Source organism: Monopterus albus, unplaced genomic scaffold, assembly GCF_001952655.1.
Source record: "Monopterus albus unplaced genomic scaffold, M_albus_1.0 scaffold267.1, whole genome shotgun sequence".
Taxonomy (NCBI): domain Eukaryota; kingdom Metazoa; phylum Chordata; class Actinopteri; order Synbranchiformes; family Synbranchidae; genus Monopterus; species Monopterus albus.
Genome location: NW_018128147.1, coordinates 621152 through 640615, shown reverse-complemented (window position 1 = coordinate 640615; position 19464 = coordinate 621152). Strand labels below are relative to the sequence as shown.

The following is a 19464-nucleotide window of genomic DNA, read 5'->3' as shown; positions in this document are numbered from 1 at the left end:
AATAAAATTTGATTTGATTGATTTGCTGAGCTGTGATGTCTGAAAACCAAAACAATGCGAAAACATGGATGCTGTGAAAAGGATGGTGTGAATTTGATTGTGTCTCACAGAAAGTAGTTAGTATCCATGAATGCTCTGATGTCAGTGTCCCCTTAGATGTACTTACTAATGGTGAGTTTCCAAACAAATAATCAGTCACAGTACAGCACAACATGAAAGTAACGTATCTTTAACCAAAATGGAAAGGTGGCAAGTGGTTCATTGTAATGTGGTTCCTCAACTCAGTAGTTAAAGCTTAAAGTTGATGTTTTACACAGCACCACACTAGAATAAATAAAGCCCAGTATTCACCTGGAAGCAAGAAATTAACAGGCATACTTTGAAAAATGCCAATAATGTCATGTAAATATAAAGTGTAGTTAAGATTAGGGAACAACAAAACTGTTAAATCATACACAAAATCTTGTTTTTGACTTGTTTTTGTTTTCTCCTCTGTTCCTGAATTCCTCTACCACCTCAGGCTGCTTGGACCGTCTAAATTATCCAGCATGTCAGCGGCCAATGTGCCCCAGCCAGGGTCCACAATGCCACCTCATGCAATACACTGCTTTTTAGGATACGCATAGAGTGGTATTCACCATCTACCTACAATAGAATTTTACAAATTTAATCGAATAGACAAACAGAACTCCCTGACTGAATACATATTTCTATTCAGTATGTAACACTACATGTACCACAGCTAAAGAGAGAAAGAATTACTTAAACTTCCACACACACACACTTCTGTATGCAGTATTTATGCAGTGTAATGGGATAGCTTCACACTGTAACACACACAGGGGATGGCTATGGCTCAGGAGGTAGAGCGGGTCGTCTCCTAAGTGGTTCTATTCCCGGCTTCTCCAGTCCACATGTCCAAGTGTCCTTGAGTAAAACACTGAACCTCCCCCAGCTGGGAGTGTGAATGGGTGAAAGCGCTTTGAGAGTGCTGCAATGCATAGAAAAGCGCTGTGCGAGTATAAGACCGTTTACTACAATTTAACGGCTGTAGTGAATCTTACTGTTGTTGGCTTGTCCTTCTGCAGTGCTTCAGACTTGTCCATAATCCTAACTGATGATGGTTTCTCTGCAAACATAAAGGAGAAAATCTCATTTTGAAATCACAAAAGTGTGTTTTGGGGATAATTTGCATTTTTATACTGAGCACAGAGAAAAACATTTTTCACCACCAACGTTCAGCACTTGGCAAGTAAACAGCACAGATCATCTACATGCTGTGCTGTAAATGTGTTGCATTGATAATATTCAAGCTGTATGACATAATTTCAGCCTGGCCTTTGTTAGCTACAATCAAACCTCCAAGGACTAGTGAGCTAGACTCTTCGTGTTCTGTTTCATGTTTGAGTTTGCCATTAAGAAGTGATACATAGGCAGTTTTGAGGATTAAAATTCAGAAGCTTTGCACAGGAGGAAACAAAAGGTACAAATTCACAGGGGAAAACACTGAGTTTTAATGCTATTAAAAAATAAGATGTTTGTTAGCAAAAGTGCAGGCTTTGATGAAGCCTGACAGATAAAATGTTTAGTTTTTCATTCATTTGTCTGTGCTAATGATTTTTAGTTTTTGTCACTGACTTTATGGAAACCAAAATAGCTTGTACTGAACTTACTGTAAACAACAACAAGTACAGGGTACTCCATGAGGTTGTTATCTGACACCACCATGCAGGTGAAGGTCTTCTCGTCTTTAAGTGAGGCCTGGCTGATGAGCAGGCTGAACTTGTCATCAATGCTGACCCGCTGGGCATAATCATCTGTGGCTTGTACTGTGGCCGGGTCATTGCGAGCCTGCTTGACTAAGAGATCACCAGGAGAGCCATCTTCTTTTACCTAAAGCATGAGAAGAGACAGAAACAACAGAAGGACTTGGTGATTTTGGAAATATGTACATCATAGTTCTCAGTCCTCAATCATTTAAACATAAATGAAACAATCTAGGGCACCTTATTAAACCTGCCATTCAACAAAGAATATCTGACAGTACAATCATTCAAAGTTCAACCACCATGAACAACGAATGTTGATTAGAAGATATATACACTGCAGGTCACATGGTCTCTTCCAATATTAGTAGACTCAGCATGACAGATCATACTTTATCTCACCGATTCTAATTATGCTGGAGAATAAAAAGATCCTTATTTAGATTACAATAACAATTATATGACCTGGATAACTGAATCCTGTTTTTGCTAAATATTTTACTAAGTACACTAGCTTTTAGCTCTGTGCTCACTTGAGGTTTTGCCTCAAAGTGTCATGAGCATTTTCAGCACTCTTCAGCACCATAAGATGAACAGGAACTAGACAGGAATGGCTTAATGTTACTCACTCTCTCATACTCTGAAGTGACGGTTGCACAGTCTGCTGGTGATAGTAGCAGGGCTGTAGGTGCACTGGCAGAGTGACATGCATTTTGCCTGGACTAAAGAACTGCTGCACATTGAGTCAAGCAAAGAATCAGACAACACACACTTTATATTTTATTTCTACATTTTTTAAATCATACACAAATACTACTTGAATGTCATCTGAATTCTAAAAAAATGTGTATGCCAAATCAAAACGCCCTCTTTCTTTATCCATTTCTGCTTAGGAAGGTTTGTTTCTGGCTGCCATACACAACATTACTGCTGCCTCACTTCCTGATTTCCCAAACTAAGGGGTGGGCCGAGGGTCACAGAATGTGTGTGCATTAATTGCACTTCAAAAAATTTGTGGCATTAAAATAAATTTGCATTAATACCTTATTATATACATATATATCAAAACTGCCTAGGGTCTAATGGTGATGTCTTAAACTTTATGATTCTTAGTAATCCCAGAGAACGAGCAGCACAGCGGCACGGTCGCTGTCGCCTCACAGCTAGAAGGTTCTGGGTTTGAGCCTTTCTGTGTGGAGTCTGCATGTTCTCTCTGTGTCTGCGTGGGTTCTCTCCGGGCACTCCAGCTTCCTTCCAAGTTCTAAAGACATGCAGCTTAGGTTGACTGGAGGCTCTAAATTGCCCCAGGAGTGAGTGTGTTGGTCCCAAGCCCGGATAAATAAAGAGGGTTGTGACAGGAAGGGCATCCGGCATAAAAATGTGCCAAATTTACTCATGCGAATCGGATTCGCTGTGGCAACCCCTCACAGGAAAAGCCGAAAGTAGAGTAGTAGTAGTAATGACTGAGTACATTCAAGTGAAATCCTTTTACAACAGCGTTTTTAGTACAGTGACGTCTTCTGGCAAAAACCAGTTTCAAAAATTACAGGGATTTAACTTAGTTTAATGACCAGTGCAACTAAAAACTTTTATTTCTTTCACTTTTTACATACCGGCAATATGTCATTTCCAAGGCAAGGACCAGAGTTCAGTGTGTCTGTAAATGATCCTGATTAAATGACATTTAAATGTAAGAGTCTCACTGTAGACTTGATGCAACCTCCCATGAAAAGCAACAGTGTAACACATTTATTTTGTCTTGCAGTGCTTACCCCAAAACACTCAAGTATGGGCTGGCTCAAGTCTGTTTCCTTGAATCAGAATGTACTGTATACTGTATGTTGTATGTGCCAGGGACTATGACTTTATGGCCCTCAGGTCTTCATTCAGATATACCCGGGGCAATGAACAAGATGGCTGCACATAAACTATTTCATCAAAATGGCAAATTTTTATGAAACGTAGCTTGTAGCTCATTGTCTGTCTGCCTTACTACAGTAACAAGGCATCTTTGTGTTTTAACAACACTTCACTTATGATTTAATGACCTTGGAACTTTTATTCTGTAAATATTTTGTCCTAGGATTGGTCTTATGCTACTTTATTAAATTTAGATTTTTCCTGGAAAGAAAGTAAAACATTTAGATTTGGAATATCTGGTCCGCCTGTCCAAGTAAGACAAATCAGTAGGCCGACAGATACAGCCATCTTAAATTTCTGACTGGACCTCAGTGGAACCATGTCCGATCTGTGACAGGTCCGCACACAGCCCCTGCTCTCACACTGTGTCCCCCACAATGACGCAGTGGTCTCAGCGCTGCCTTGTTAACACCCCTAAGCACCGAGTGTGCAAGCCACCCACGTTGTTGTACATATCCACCAGTTGGAGTATTTGTTGTTGTTTACTGCGGCTGACTAATAATTTGATCCTTCTGTTAATATCCAGACCTGCTGGTGGATGAATACAGTAGGACACCAAACGGAGCTGAGGCACCTGGTTAGCAGTGGCTGCCTACATATTAACCAGTGTCCGTGTCTGTCACAGTAACAACTACTACTTCATTATGAGTACATGCTCAAGCCTTTGAGACATCGTGCCACTGGCAGTTATTGCATTATGTCAATATTATGTCAATGTTGCCCTCAGGCTCTGTTGCTCTTGTTAGGTATTTTTAGTCAGATAGACATTGGTTAGACACTTCATGTATTAGAAATGTTTAGTGTAGACAGGATGTCTAGCTCAGGCTGTTAAATGCTTAGTCATTCCCATGGGGTACTCCAGGTTGTTTATGTTCAAGGATAACTAGATAGGAAGTTGATTACTGTTAGGAGACAGGATGTTTATTATTATTATGACGTGTTTAATCATAATCGTAATCATAATACTTTATGCTTAATGTCATGACATGTCACTAGAGGTCATGTCAGAATATCTTAGATACACACCACACAATCAACGGACAATCACACATCGATTTTCTTCATGTTTTGACTACTGCCATGGTCAGCTGCAAAGCTGGCACCGGGAGACGTCACAGTTTGGCGTTCCTGTGTAGAATGGGGCTAGCCCAAAGCGATATAATGTACAGGCCTGTTGGGTTCGGGGTCTTTCATCCTTCAGCTGCCTGCATGCATGTTGGAGGTGCAAGATACCTGAGCATGTAATGTTAATTTTTACCTGTGTTCATGGAATAAATCAGCACTGTTTTGAAGCTACTTGGACTGCCTCGTCTCTCAGAGTTAGCATGGTAAAAAGAACCGGAATACAACACTCTTTTATGCTCTCCTGAATAAAACCGCTGACTTTTTCCGCACTTCAGGGCCAGTCTTGGCCAAATAGACACTCACTCACATCTAAAAATGATATTCCTCTATAGTCTATACAACTACACTGCAAATGCAGATATGTTTTGTAGTTAACGTATTTGGTCATTACATTTTATTCCGATGAAACATTACATTGATTCTTGAATGAATGAAGTGCTGCATTTTCCTACACTACAGCAGCAGAAAATGGTGGAGAAAGGAGTACGGTGGAAGCACAATGGGCAGTGTTGTCACATCAGTGGTTCGAGTTCAGTTTTGGAATTCTGCTTTAGCATTTGATTTGAAGCCGCTTTTAAGTTTTGCTTTCTCTAAACCAAGCACTTTGAGTCAACACATAAGCATAATGAAACTTGTTAAACACTGTCTTTGAGCAGCACCTCTATAGCATTAGTCACTATAGTACTTACAGCACCTTAAACATTATTAGAACACTGCCAAATGACAGTCCATGTGCAGAAAAAGAAGCTCAGTTACTCGTAGCTGAGTCACTGGCAGTTACAGTCTGGTGTGGCTTACTTTTGTAATGCAGTGACTGCAGTGCACATAGCTTTACAAATAGTGAATAGCCTACTAAAGACTACGGTCTCAATGTGAACTGATAATTACCTAAATATCAGCATGATTGTATTAGTAAGTATGTAGTTACACAAATAAATGATGTACTACTGTAGTTTTAATACATAACTGTCAGTGAGAGGGCTGTCCTTTTTCTGAACTTGTGTGTGCACATAAAATGTCTGTGCACGGCCCTGTTGCTGTGTCTTCTGTGCTTGCGGTAAATCATGATTTCTGTCACAGTGAATTCCCTAAAACAAACAACTCTATATCTTTATGGATCGGTGTAGGAGCAGGGTTGGATAACTATGGAGATGGCCTCATACCTGAGATGTGTGACCACTTCATTTAAATACGAATGACTTATCTTCAGCCTCTGGCAGGCATATGTGCTGTTTTTCCCTCTCTACATCTCCAAACTGTGCTCCCTCTTTCATTTGGTTTGGTTTCCCTTAGTTTAATGGGTAGGAGATGTTGGTCACTGCGTGGAAAGTTGGTCTGGGAGGATGTTAATGAGAGAGAGCCATCTGAACTGAATGAGCTACAGAGGTGCTGCTCAAAGACAATGTGCGTGCTGCACTCACTCCAAGCTGTGCAGGGGTCATGTTATTATGAGAAAATACAGTATGTTCTTATAATCATGAAGTAGCCCACAGTATGTTGTTAAAATGAGAAAATACATTGTCGTAATAACATGAAAAATATTTTAACGTGAAAGTATCACATAAAAATGAGCAAAGTATCTTGTTATAATGAGAAATTTCCTTGTTAAAGATACTATATGGTGCCGTAGGTAGTCCTTGTGAGTGCTATGAAATATAATCCTGCAGGCACCACTGATATTCACTATAGACAACTCCTGCAGACAAATAACTGAGCTGTTGCACACTGCTTCACACTTTACACACTGAAACCAATAGGAACAAACAGCTGCTACTGGGAGTTTTTGAATTTTAAGATGGACATTTGAATGCAAAGCAGGCATCATGGTGGTTTAATTTTGATTGTGAGCCCTTAAAAACAAAGACTATTGGAGTTATTTATTTCACCCAGTGTTAACATGATATAACTTTAAAGAAGGTTTAGAACAAGGTTACGTACAATAGCCTACAGTATATGATGCAGAAGAAATGATTCTCTGCTCTAATTTAACTTGGAACATTTTTACATTTCAGAATTGTGAAATGTACTGCGATGTGAAGCCAGTGCATTAAACACATCCCCAGTAGGCTACCATTCCGAAATCCACAGGATGTGTCCTCACGAGACCGAAATAGAAAATGCAGATAGCTTTCACCTAATCAGACTCTTGTTACATTAATATGTCTCTTTTGCTTTGTCTGTATTGCATTAGCAATAAAATGTTCCCAGCCAATGTATTTTTTTCTGCCAAAATATCAGGTCTTCCAGCACATGACTCTCACAAATCTTGGTGAAGAGAGAGAGAGCAAAACTGACACAGAGCAAATTTCAAGGTGGAGTCGAACTCAAAACTGCGCTTCATGCCTTTGCCGCCCTCCCCACAACTCTTTCTCCATCTGTGTCAGTAGAAAAATGCAGCGTTTCATTCATTCAAAAATGACTTTGCATCGGAATGTGACAGTCAAATGCTTTCCTTACAAAATGTATGTGCATTTGCAGTTTAGTTGCATGGGAACATTTTAAGAGACAGGGTGAACAAGTAATAAACTAGTAATCTGTACTTTAAGACAGTGATAGCTGGCCGTTAAACCCTCATTCTGCCCCTTGTGTTTTTAATGAAGCTGTATTGACAGTATCGTTTTACAAAGTCCACATAACTGCAGCTGTGCGATAGGTCAGATTTCAAATGAATCTTCACAAAGACGTTATCTTCTTCATTCTAGCAGACTTTAATATTTAGTTATTACTTATTATTTCTTAATATAAATTAAGCATGCTAACCATGTTTAATAGATCTTTGACTAGAAATATGAAACCTAGTGTAGCAGGTAATAATTATTTATCTGGTGCTGTACCTGTATGATAAGGACTATGGTCAGACACTTCTAGTGCATAAACCATGACCTAAACAAAAACATGCCTTTGCAGTGTGAATACAGGACTTCAGGCAGTCACGCTCTGGTTTGTGTGTTTTTGAGAACAAAGCGTCTTCTAGTGGTGACACAGTGGAAAACAAGGAATACCTCTTTAGTGGGTGTGTTTCTTGTGAAATGTATCAGTTGAAAGGGGGGCTCATGGAAGGCTGATGGGAACTGCACGCCAGCAGAAAGCCATTCAGCAATCCTGAGTGGCTACATCTGTATTTGGAGATTTTCTCCAATGTTTTCAGAGACATGAGTACTAGCTAGCAGACCAAGCTGCCTCTACTGTGTTCTTTTGTCTTCATCATCAGACTCACACTGCACTAAAATTTACTGCTGTCTCAAATATTCAAATACTAAAACTGAAAACCAATTACCTACTCAACGATCAAATATTTGAATAGTCAGGTAATTGGGTCCAGCTGTAGTTGAAATTAACTCAGATAAATCTATGGGAAGGAAACAGCCAAAATATAAATGAGGCCTTCAGACATCTTTAGTGCTGTTGTACTTTTGATATATAATTCAGGGAGCAGATACAGTGTCTGTGGGTTTTGGGAGGATGACACTTGTAAGAAAACTGCAGACTCTAAAGGCTGGATGATGAAAAATATCAGGGAGAGTGGAACCTATTTTATTTATTTCATAATCATGACATACATAAACTGTAATAATAATTTTGCTCTTCTTAAAAAGAACAAAATATAGTATACTCTGTATAACCACATATCTCAAAGATGAGTGTAGTGGTTGAAAATAAACAAGGTTCCAGAGGTAATATGTAATAGAACAGTATGTAGTTCATATTTAGATATTATTTGTAATAGTTTTGTAAAGGATGTAAGGCTGAGCTCAGTGTGTATGGAAGCTTGATCTGTTTCTTGAGCAGGCAAGAATATCTTGTGCTGTGTCCCCCTTGTTTAACCTATGGGTCAACATCCCAAGTGACTTCCTCCTCAGATAGGGAATGGATATACTGTAGTCCTTATGTGAACGTGTGCTCTGCTCAGGTTTAGAAAAAGGAAATGTGTGCTAGGTCAATGCAACCTAGAAGTTCATGTACTGGACATTTTTAGACAATGCTCGGAAGAAGGTGTGTGTGGGTAGCTGGCATGGGACCGCATCTTCATGGCTCAGGCCATAGAGGGCTGTGTAATTGCGAGCAGATAAAAAGCTGGGTTAGAGCAGAAGAAGGAGAAAGAGAGGATGACAATGCTACTGTGACAGGGAGAGTATACTTTGTGGGGAACCCAGCCGGCTGGGGGGATGCTGAATTAAGACTGACTGACTGCTGACTAAGACTGACTGGCACTCTGACAATCTTCTTCTTTAATACTGTATCCATTCCATCTGTTCTGTTTCCCTAACTACAAGATAATCTGTTTAAATACTACTCTATTCAGAATAATTGTAATATTAAATGATCCTTTGAATTGGGATGGTTTGTCTGAATTAATTTAGTCGGCATCACACTCTAACCACGACGAGTCAAATAATTTTCTATACAGGTCATTAAATGTCTTGGCTTGGGAAAATGTGTATTCAGTAAAGTTCAGACTCTTCATAGACAGCACTGAGAGTCAGTATCTACTTACATATTTCCACTTGATGAACATCAGATCCTTTGGTGCTGGAGCTCCTTTATTGCATGGTATGACAATGGTCTCTCCATACAAAGCAGTCACATGTTCGGTCCCCTGCACTGCAACGCAAATGGCAACAGAACATAATTATTATTCAAATATACTGTACTATGTACAGTACTGTCAGGTGAGCACTTGATTCAGCAAAGGGTGTGCAGCAGTGGTGGGAGTCTGTCCTGTGTATTGCTTGTTTGGGGCCTGAGTGATCAAATCTATACAGACACCTGAAATGAGAATTCCATGCTCCCCCCATGCCGAGTACGGTTCCAGTGTGCTTGTGCACATCAAATAAATGTTCTGATAGAGCTGTGTTACAGTCAAAGGGGGTTATCACAAAAAACCCACCAAGAAAAACAGTACTTGAAGGATTAACATATTTGTCTGATGAGCATTCTTAAATCACTTGATCTGTGTCAGGGTCGGAGCGTGAAGCTGCTGATAATATCGAGAGGGTGAACTCAATTATATTGCCGGACGAGGATAAGTGAATAACTGTCTCTTTAATGAGAGCACGGAACAACAAAACAATACAGAAAACTACGTAAAACACGATGCACACACTCGGGTCGAAAACACAGTCCAGGAAAAGAGCCTGCAAACTTACACAGCTGAGGAATTCACAAAACTGAGAGAGGGAAGTCCAATAACCCATTCACAGAAGGCAGTCTGAAGCAAGAGGGCAAGGCAAAACACAATGGTCACAGTACACGATCCGAGGTCAGAACAGGAAATACCAAAAAAACATTAACGCTGGAAAGTCTGCACGGGAGTGAGAGAACGATCTGGCAGGTAACTGGTGGGGGAAAGTTGCTTATAATGTGGTGAAAACAGGTGCAAACAATCAGGAGCAGGTGAAAACAATGAGTGCCGATTAAAATAAAAAGTCTGAAACTGTGGTGAAACAAAAACAGGAAGTAATGTCAAAATAAAAGGACGAGAACAGAAACCGGCGGGACAGAATCATAACAGATCTGGAGCCTTTGAACAGTGGTGAGGGCAGAGAAAGAACAGAAGAATAAAGCAAAACCTATGGCTTATAATGTATCTCTATGATCCCAAAGTTTTCAGACACCCTGAAAGAGACTGTGGTTACACTGTAAGCATAAGTGTCTTAAAATGAATAGGTGTGGACAAAGTCAATAAAACAAAATCATACTATGTTGTCACTCCAAATATTGTGACACCACATGTCAGAAGCCTCCAATTAAGTTTGAAAGGTATGTGAAAGGTCTGACTTGGCAAGTCAAGCTCATTTGTGCTCTGCACCACCACCACAAAACCTCTGTCCACAAGAGTGAGGGAGCACTGAGGTGGAGTAGTTGCAATGGCAGCAAAGCACAGCCAAGCACACCATGAGAGGGAGACAAGGGGCGGCGAGAAGATAGATGGAGGTCAGAGCAGGGTTCAGAGACACTAAGGTCTTCAGGCAGCAAGTCTTTCTCTTTGAACTTTCAGCCAAGCAGGCAGAACAAGAAGCAGTTGAAATTCTGGTCATTCCAGAGTGATGACGACAGATAAAGCACAAGTGCAGCTGCTAAATGAGGCGGCTGCTCAGGGCCAGGCCTCATGCTTGCCTTCTCATAGTCCCTCGGCCGAGAGCTGTTACTCATGCTAAACTTTTAGTTCCACCCCAACAACATGAGTATCAGTTTTTACTCTAAATTTATACCATAGACAGTAGTCAAGCAAAACCACAAAAAAACACAATACTTCAATTACAAATCTTTCTATGTAATCATTAACTAAGATTTCATGAACAGGACCAGTTTTCTAGGTCACCCAGTCATGTCTAAGGAAAACACATGCACAGTTTTTTTGTTTGTACTTTTGGGGTTTTTTTTTAACAACAAAATAACACGTTTATTTGACATAACATGGAAAATAAGATGACAAACATTCACCAAAGAGTAAAAAAAAGTGTGTATAGTGTGGGTGTATTCAACTCCATAAGAAAAACTCAATTAAATTCATTCATTCATTTTCTACCGCTCAGTCCCTGAGCGGGGTCACGAGGGGGCGGGGGGTTGGAGCCAATCCCGGCCGGCAATTGGGTGAAGGCGGGGTACACCCTGGACAGGTCGCCAATCCATCGCAAGGCTAACACATAGATGTACAACCACACACGCACACATGCACTCCTATGGGTAATTTAGAGACACCAATCAACCTAAGCTGCATGTCTTTGGTCTGTGGGAGGAAGCTGGAGTACCCGGAGAGAACCCACGCAAGCACGAGGAGAACATGCAAACTCCACACAGAAAGGTCCCGGGTGGGGCCTGAACCTGGAACCTTCTCGCTGTGAGGCAACGGTGCTAACGTAAATATAAAGGTGTGTGTCGAAAGGGAAGGGGGATACAATTTAAGGGGTCAGTTAAATTTAAAAGTTCATGCTATACGTACAACCAAAAAAAGATTTTGTATTTCCATAAGTGGGGTAAAACTATGGAATAATTTAAGTGGGGACTTAAAAAATAGTAATAGAATTGACGAGGTCAAACGTAAATATAAAGGTGTGTGTCAATCAAGATATATGCAAGAACAGGCTCAATGATTATATTTTGTAAACCATTCTTTAGTATATCAATTGTGTGATTTAAGAATGTTAACACTGTTATATTCTTTTTTAGTATAATGTGTGTGTGTGCAGAAGTGAATCATTTATTGCTTGCAAACCAATGATGGTAAGATGATGTCATGGGGTAGGACTGGATAAGTCTGACTTCTTCCTACTCCATTCAAGCATGTATTAGGTATAAGCTAATTGATATTGGATTGTGTGTAAAAATGTGTGTTGTTATATCAACTGTTTTATATGCTTGAAAGAGGATACAATTATGCAGTGGGGTAAGTGCGTTAGAATCGCCTAGTATCAGCGGCACACAGATCTGAATGTCATCCGCATAAAAATGAAAATGAACATTATCCTTGATATGATTGAACCAAGTGGTGACATATATAAAGAAAAAAGTAGCTGGGCCAGAATCGAGCCCTGAGGAACACCTGAGGTGAGAGGGGCTCTAGTGGAGGAGAAATCGCCAATCATGACAGAGAAGGTCCTATTGGTCCTATTGGTCAGGAAGGAGGTAAACCACTTTAGAACCGTGCCTCTCAGGCCAACACAGTGTTCCAACTGGGAGAGAAAAACTGCATGGTCAACTGTGTCAAAGGCTGCCGATAAATCTAGAAGAGTTAGAATAACGCTTGGGGTTTGGCCATCATATACTAGCGCAGAAAACACTTAAGGCAGCATCAAATATAACAAAACAAAACAAGCATAGGAGGAGCAAGCAGCTGGCCAGATACAGCGGCGCCATCTTGTCAGGACCTCTGTGCGTGGTAGGCCCACTCAAATGCCCCTGCAAATGCAACATGACAATAAAAAACATTAACAAACATGGATACATCCCTCCTCACCTTCAATACCACATGCAAACATAAGACTCAGCTGCTTCCTTTGCAGAGCAGATGGCACAGCTTTGGGACAAACTCACACTTGGATACCTGTCAAATGTGTCTTTGTGTAATGATGCGTTCACACATAGATTCAAAGTGACGAATGCTTAAATTTATGATAATGTCCTGTGATGCAGTGCAAGCGAAGGCCAGGTGAGAGTGAATTATGATCATCTTGATTAAAGCTGGACACAAAGTTGTTTACTGCTCCAGACCACTACATGACATTTTTAAACAAAATGGAGGAAAAACCTATCATGGCAGTCTGGTCTCCCACTTCTCTATGGCATGTCTTTAATGAGCTAAACAACTCACAGACAACTCTTCAGTTGGAGCAGAGCATGCAAATGACGTGCTCAACACAATACATCCCCAGAAACACAGATTCATTGAATCCAGATATAGCCAGCTGCTTTGCATCCATGCCCATGATAGAAAATACAAAAGCTGGCTTTTCCAACCTAATCCAACTGGATCAAGTGACTGGACCTCAAGGAGCTAGCAGGGATTTTTTTTTTTCCTTTGATATAAAAAAATAACAATTATACTGTAACCAGAAAGATCTAATAAGAGTACAATTCTTTTTTTACAGCAGTATCCTGGCCAAGACAACATCAGGACACACTCTCAGCACAGAACATACCAAAATATAAATAAATACCTGCAACCATGTGTTCATTCTATGCTGCCTTGTTAAAGACACAGTAAAGATGATTCCAACTTGATGAGAAAGACAAAAATGAACAAGCCTGAAAAATGTGTGTGTGTGTGCATTTACAAGTATGCATGTTTATTTATGTTCATGTACACATCTTCACACGCCCCCTTCTGGTAGAAGAACAAAGGCACATACACATTATGTATACACACTCTGCCTCATCTATCATTCTGTCTGAAAGCTGTGCCTGAGCATTCTTGCATAAAATGTCACCATCATTTTTCTTGGCTTCTGTCAAGCTTGCAGTCACCAAAATAAACATTTGCTCTAATATATTAGCAACAAATGCTTATTTAGGCAACGAGTTGATTAACATACATTAGCATAACAGCACGTCCAGTTGTCTCTACTCTGGAGCATAATTGAAAAAGCTTGACCCTACTGTGGTCACTGTTGTACAGTACGTTTTCCCTCCTCAGAAGCGCAGTTTTTGTGAATACTGTGTTTGTGCTGGATGAAAAATTACTGTGGCACAATACTTGATGTCCAAGGGAAGGAGTGTGTGCAAAAAAAAGAAGTGCAAAACTGTCAGAGCAGCAGGACAGAAGTACCGTATTTTCCGCACTATAAGGCACACCTAAAAGCCTTAAATTTTCTCAAAAATCGGCCGTGTGCCTAATAATCCGGTGCGCCTTATGTGTGCACTGAGTTCCAAAATCAGGGTAAACAAATCGGAGGCACATTTGCTAAACCAACCACTTTAGTGACTACCCTTTAAAGGTTTTTATCTTGTAGACAATGTTTGAAAACACTGCTAATAAAGCACAAATCTCACCTTTATGTGGCCTGTCCTATAGTGTATTTTGGCATTTCTCCTTGTTCTGATGCACCAAGAAGCAATGTTTTAAATGTATTTATTTTTAATTTTATCAACCTATAAGCCTGCTGGTGTCAGGGACTAGGAAAGGTTACATGAAATGTGTCAATTCAAATTAGAACCTAATATAAAGCAGAATAAATAGGCTCTGGCCTATAACATTTTCAGCTATTTAGAGGTAGGGTTGCAGCCCCTGGATGCTGTAGCAGCCTCAGCACCCCTACTTCCTGCTGCTTTGTTAGCCAGGGGACCAGGAGCATGGCTCCAAATGAGTGATCATGATAACTGCTAAACATGTTTGCTAACAAGTACACCATACCACCCCACAAGCTGATGATACTGTATGTCAGTGCTGGTTCACAACAAACCCAAAACTTGCTGGTTTAACCAAGAGCTGATAGTACTTTAGGCCTTTCCTGGGAAATATTCTCTAAAAGTAAGAAAAGGCTGTTTAATCTACTATATGGAATAAATAAAAAGAAGTCTTAATAGCAGGAGCAGTTATACCACTGTAGCTGAACAGATGAAGACCAACACCTACAGGAAATTAACAAAAAGTTGATAATTATATTGAATTTCACAGAATATGAGGAGGATCTGAAGACAAACACATCAACTCTGCACAAAAGATAGTATAGGTGCCTATCTGCATGACCCATGAAACGTTTCTGCCATGGCAGTGATCAAAGGTTGACTGAAAATCAGACTGGAGCGTAAAAACTGCAGCTTGACAGAGAAAAGCAGTAATCCTGCCATCTGTTGATGCAAGTAGGAGGGAATGTTTATACTTCACCCACACAATGTCTGTTGTGAGATATGTACTACAGACTTCTTTTTGACCCCCTTCCCACCTAGTGATAATGTGTCCTGAGTGATGGAACCGCTATTGTTCAACACATAAATTACAATGTGTGGCTACAGGGGTACTCTGGTGATTTACTATTGCAATGACACTAGGGGACTACTGAGAGACATTTTTAAATGTCGAAGTCTACACAGCAAAAAGGCAGGCATAGCATGAGTTTTAATCGCTCATATGAAAGAAAGTCACTTTCGGCTTTTTTCCCATTTAGGGGTCGCCACAGCGAATCGTCACACTGATGACTTACATGTTGACATTTGGCACGTATTTTACGCCGGATGCCCTTCCTGACGCAACCCTGATTTGAACCCGGACCGCAGCAGTGAGAGCGCTGCGCCTTAACCACTAGCCTACCAGGGACGGCTTTTAATCGCTCATATGAGACAAGCTAAAAATAAATGAAAAAAATAAATAAATAAACTGGATCCTATCCTACACTTCCTATATAGGAACCAAAAGCCTCTTGATGTTGCACCCTACTGACAAGAAAAAGTCCATCACCCTAACCCTTTTGTGGACTCTAGGAACCACAAGTAAACCTACACTCTGAGAGTGAAGTGCTCTGTTAGGATGATAAGGCTCTACGAGGTCTTTAAGATACGATGGAGCCTTGTCATTAAGGGCTTTGTATGTTAGGAGAAGGATTTTAAATTCTATTCTGGATTTTACAGGGAGCCAGTGGAGAGAAGTTAATATGGGAGAGATATGATCTCTCTTGTTAGTTCCTGTCAGTAGTCTGGCTGCAGCATTTTGGATTAAGTGAAGGCTTTTTAGGGACTTACTGGGACACCCTGATAGTAAAGAGTTACAATAGTCCAGCCTGGAAGTAACAAATGCATGTACCAGTTTTTCAGCATCACTTTGAGACAGGATGGTCCTCATTTTCGCAATATTGTGCAGATGAAAAAAGGCAGTTCTAGAAATTGAACTTAAATTATAAAATCAGTGGCGTGTCCATAAAGATTTGTCCAGTATTTAAAAAACATTTCCTTATAAACACTGAGTTTGTACATATATTTGTGTATTATGTATTATTAGGTGTGTATTATGGCAGTTTTTATGACAATCATCTAACCACATCATACATAAGGAATTACTGTACACCATTTCATAGGTACAGTATAGCTCACTTCTTCAGAGGTCAAGGCCATCCCAATGCCAATGCTGATATTATTAAGGCAGAATCATTAGCACCAGTACTGTAACCTCATCTTGTACTGTACATTAGGATCATGTTTATCCCAGCATCACATATAACATGAGAGTACAGCACAATGCCTATATAGTGAAAGGGCTTTCATTTTCATTAGGTACCTGCTGAAAGAATGACCTGTGTGCTTGTACGGTACAATAGAGCACTTTGGATCAAAGCATTCAGTCAGTCCTCTGTTATCTACAGTTGTTGCTCTGTCTGAAGATGTAAAGAATAAATGGCTCATTGAAACATGAAGAATGAAAAAGAAGGTTTATTCAGGTTTCAGTAAGTTAAATTTCAGACTTTTTAAGACCTATTTTAGACCACTTTGAATGCAATATAGTACTTATTTCTCCCTCACACTGGCAAAAAGTCTGATCAGGTCATCAACATCGATCAAACCCGTTGAATATTCATGCTGCATATGAACAAATAACTTTGCAAGTTAGTGTTGGACTCTGATTTTTATATCTACATTGTGTAAAGTCTGCAGCAACTCAGTTTTTTTTTTATGTCTACATAGATCTAAATGATCCGGAGGTCGCTTACCAGTGTTCCAGAAGTTGGTACAGAGTGGGTTGCACTTAGTGATGGCAACTGAGAATCAGTTCTAGCTCAGACCCAGTTTCAAACTGTCCAGTCTGACTGACTCCAGTACCTTTACACCCAAATTTTATAGTAACTCCAGTAACTTTATACCCAAAGATCCTGATTCCAGCAGCTTCTTGCACATCATACTGTGGGCTGTGAGGCTTCAAACAAACACTGAATGCACTGTTTTCAGTCCAGGTTTAAAGTTGCATTTCCCTGTATTAGGTAGATGAAAGTAACAGAAACAGCATTTTATGGAAAAGATGCTATGTTAATTCACACACCGCAACATGCTAGCTGAGTGTTCGCTAATAAATTCTGATGGGCTCTAAACTTAGCAAATGTTCAGGGTTTCAAGTTGGTTTGATTATGTAGTTTTATTTACAGCGTGATAAATATAAACTGATAAGAGAAAGAACTACAACATGGAACCAACATCCCACAGACTACTACATTTTTCCAAAAACACATAAAAGCAGGACTGAAATTACCATGACATAAAAGTAACCTCAACTTCATGTTAAAATAATTGACTTAAGCATGATCTACCAAAATTGTATTTAAGATACTATACGACTTTTTAAGTACAAAATTCGAATGATAGGATTTGAAACTTTTGATGTCTTTATAAGGACCTGCAGAAACTCTGTAATACTAAATATTAACGATTTATATAGCAAGGCTAGCACATTTTGGTTCAACTTAAACCAAGCAAAGAAGGAAATTTGACAGAAAAAACAAGAAACTAACAGATATCAAAACAAGTCAAAGATGCTGGACTTAAAGGAGATAAAAGGTTCAAGTTTACATGAATCTGTGATGTTAAGAGTGCAGGATTCTGCCCAGCTGAGAAGAAAGGATAAATAATGACTGAACAACAAATTGTTGGAGAGCAGCTCAATATGAGATAAAAAAGGCTTATCAGCTCCACTGGTTTGAGCCCTTGTATCCACCATTAACACAGTGGGGAAAATTAGCAGCTGCACTTGCCCCAGTCACACATATATAATGGCCCTCAAATGTTGGAGATGCAGCCATGCAGCTTTCTTCACCAAAAATTAAAGTGAAAGCTTGTAATCTTCTTTCTGGAGATATAACTGAAAACAAGCCAGTGTGCAGGGCCCAGGAAGTGTGAGTAAGCAGATGGTAATTAGCTCCAGCATGATCCATGGATCAGATATAGGCCAAGCTTCAGCACTTAACAGTGTGTCAGCTAGAGGAGATCTCACAGTTTACATTTTAACTTGAAGTGTTCTGGCAAATGTAAGGATAACTGTGAATGGAGACTATCTGAACATGCTCAAAAATAAATCATCCCTTCAGCATTCTACTGGGAACTTCTTTTGATAATTCAAACTCCTGAAAGACAGTGTGGCATATTGATAAGATGCTCTGCGAGAGATATGGAATGAAAATATAGCACTTAAAGGGGACACTCCTGCACCATGTGCAGGGTCCCTCATCCCAGTGTAAAACAACACCTCTGGAGGCCTTCAGCCAAGCTGTTAGGGCCACTGATGGCAATGGATTGGGTTACTGGCACTTAACAGATAATTTGTTACCACCATAAATGACAATCAAGAGGCCATATGTACATCAGCTCATATGTCGATATCTGCCAGGATCGCCATCTGTATCAGTCTGCGATGACACTAAAGGCAATACATTTAAACTCCCCATGGCTGCTCATTTTGCTCATTTCCAGCCATTTAATGTTTAATCATGGGTACTTCTAAATTAGCTTGGCACCCATTATCACTCCAAACAGTCATTATTTCAGGATGATAAAACCCAATATCACATCCTGAAAACAGGAGGATACTTTGTGAACACGCACAACTCCTGTTGAGGATCAGGAAGCTACAACACATGAGCAAAAACACTCTGACAATACCTCAAATCCTACCTGCCATGTTCAAGCCAGAATATGAAATGGACAGTACAATGAACCGCAACAGCATTAATTAATTGGAATTTCTCCTCCACAGATTCCCATAGATTCCCAAGGTTTTCCTTTTGTACATTACCAATGTAGATGAGCCTTCTTTTGGGAATTCAGTGTGTAACTGTGGATAATCATGATGTTAAGGCCATGTAAGGATTCTGTGTCTTTGCCTCTATATTGTCCTGAACAACTGATTGACACAAATATCCCATAATGCCGTGGTCCCCAACCCCCGGGCCGCGGACCGGTACCGGTCCGTGGATCAATTGGTACCGGGCCGCACAAGAAATCATTAATTATTTCTGTTTTATTTATTATCTGAGTATGAACGATCTTTTATTTTGAAAAATGACCGCATTCTCTCGGTTACATCTCGGTCACTTGAGCGCCAAAACTGGCTTACTTGTGCGACATATTCAGCCTGCTCAATGAACTCAATCTGTCACTTCAGGGGAAAATGACAACTGTCTTCAAGTTGGCAGATAAAGTAGCTGCATTTAAAGCCAAACTGGATTTGTGGGGACGACGC

At 40.1% G+C, this 19464-nt stretch overlaps 1 protein-coding gene across 5 annotated transcripts in view; it reads right to left on the bottom strand.

The window, feature by feature from the left end:
* Positions 1 to 19464, bottom strand: part of alcama (activated leukocyte cell adhesion molecule a) — a 116591-nt gene that overhangs the window by 44209 nt on the left and 52918 nt on the right. For 4 of the 5 annotated variants that reach the window (XM_020621749.1, XM_020621748.1, XM_020621746.1 and 1 more), the window contains exons 2-4: positions 9307 to 9413; positions 1674 to 1893; positions 1065 to 1129 (exon numbers count right to left, since the gene is read on the bottom strand). In XM_020621749.1, the coding sequence (XP_020477405.1) occupies positions 1065 to 1129; positions 1674 to 1893; positions 9307 to 9413 (392 nt within the window). Of the gene's footprint in view, positions 1 to 1064; positions 1130 to 1673; positions 1894 to 9306; positions 9414 to 9958; positions 10103 to 19464 lie in introns of those variants that run through there. The other variant, XM_020621750.1, reaches the window with a different exon arrangement.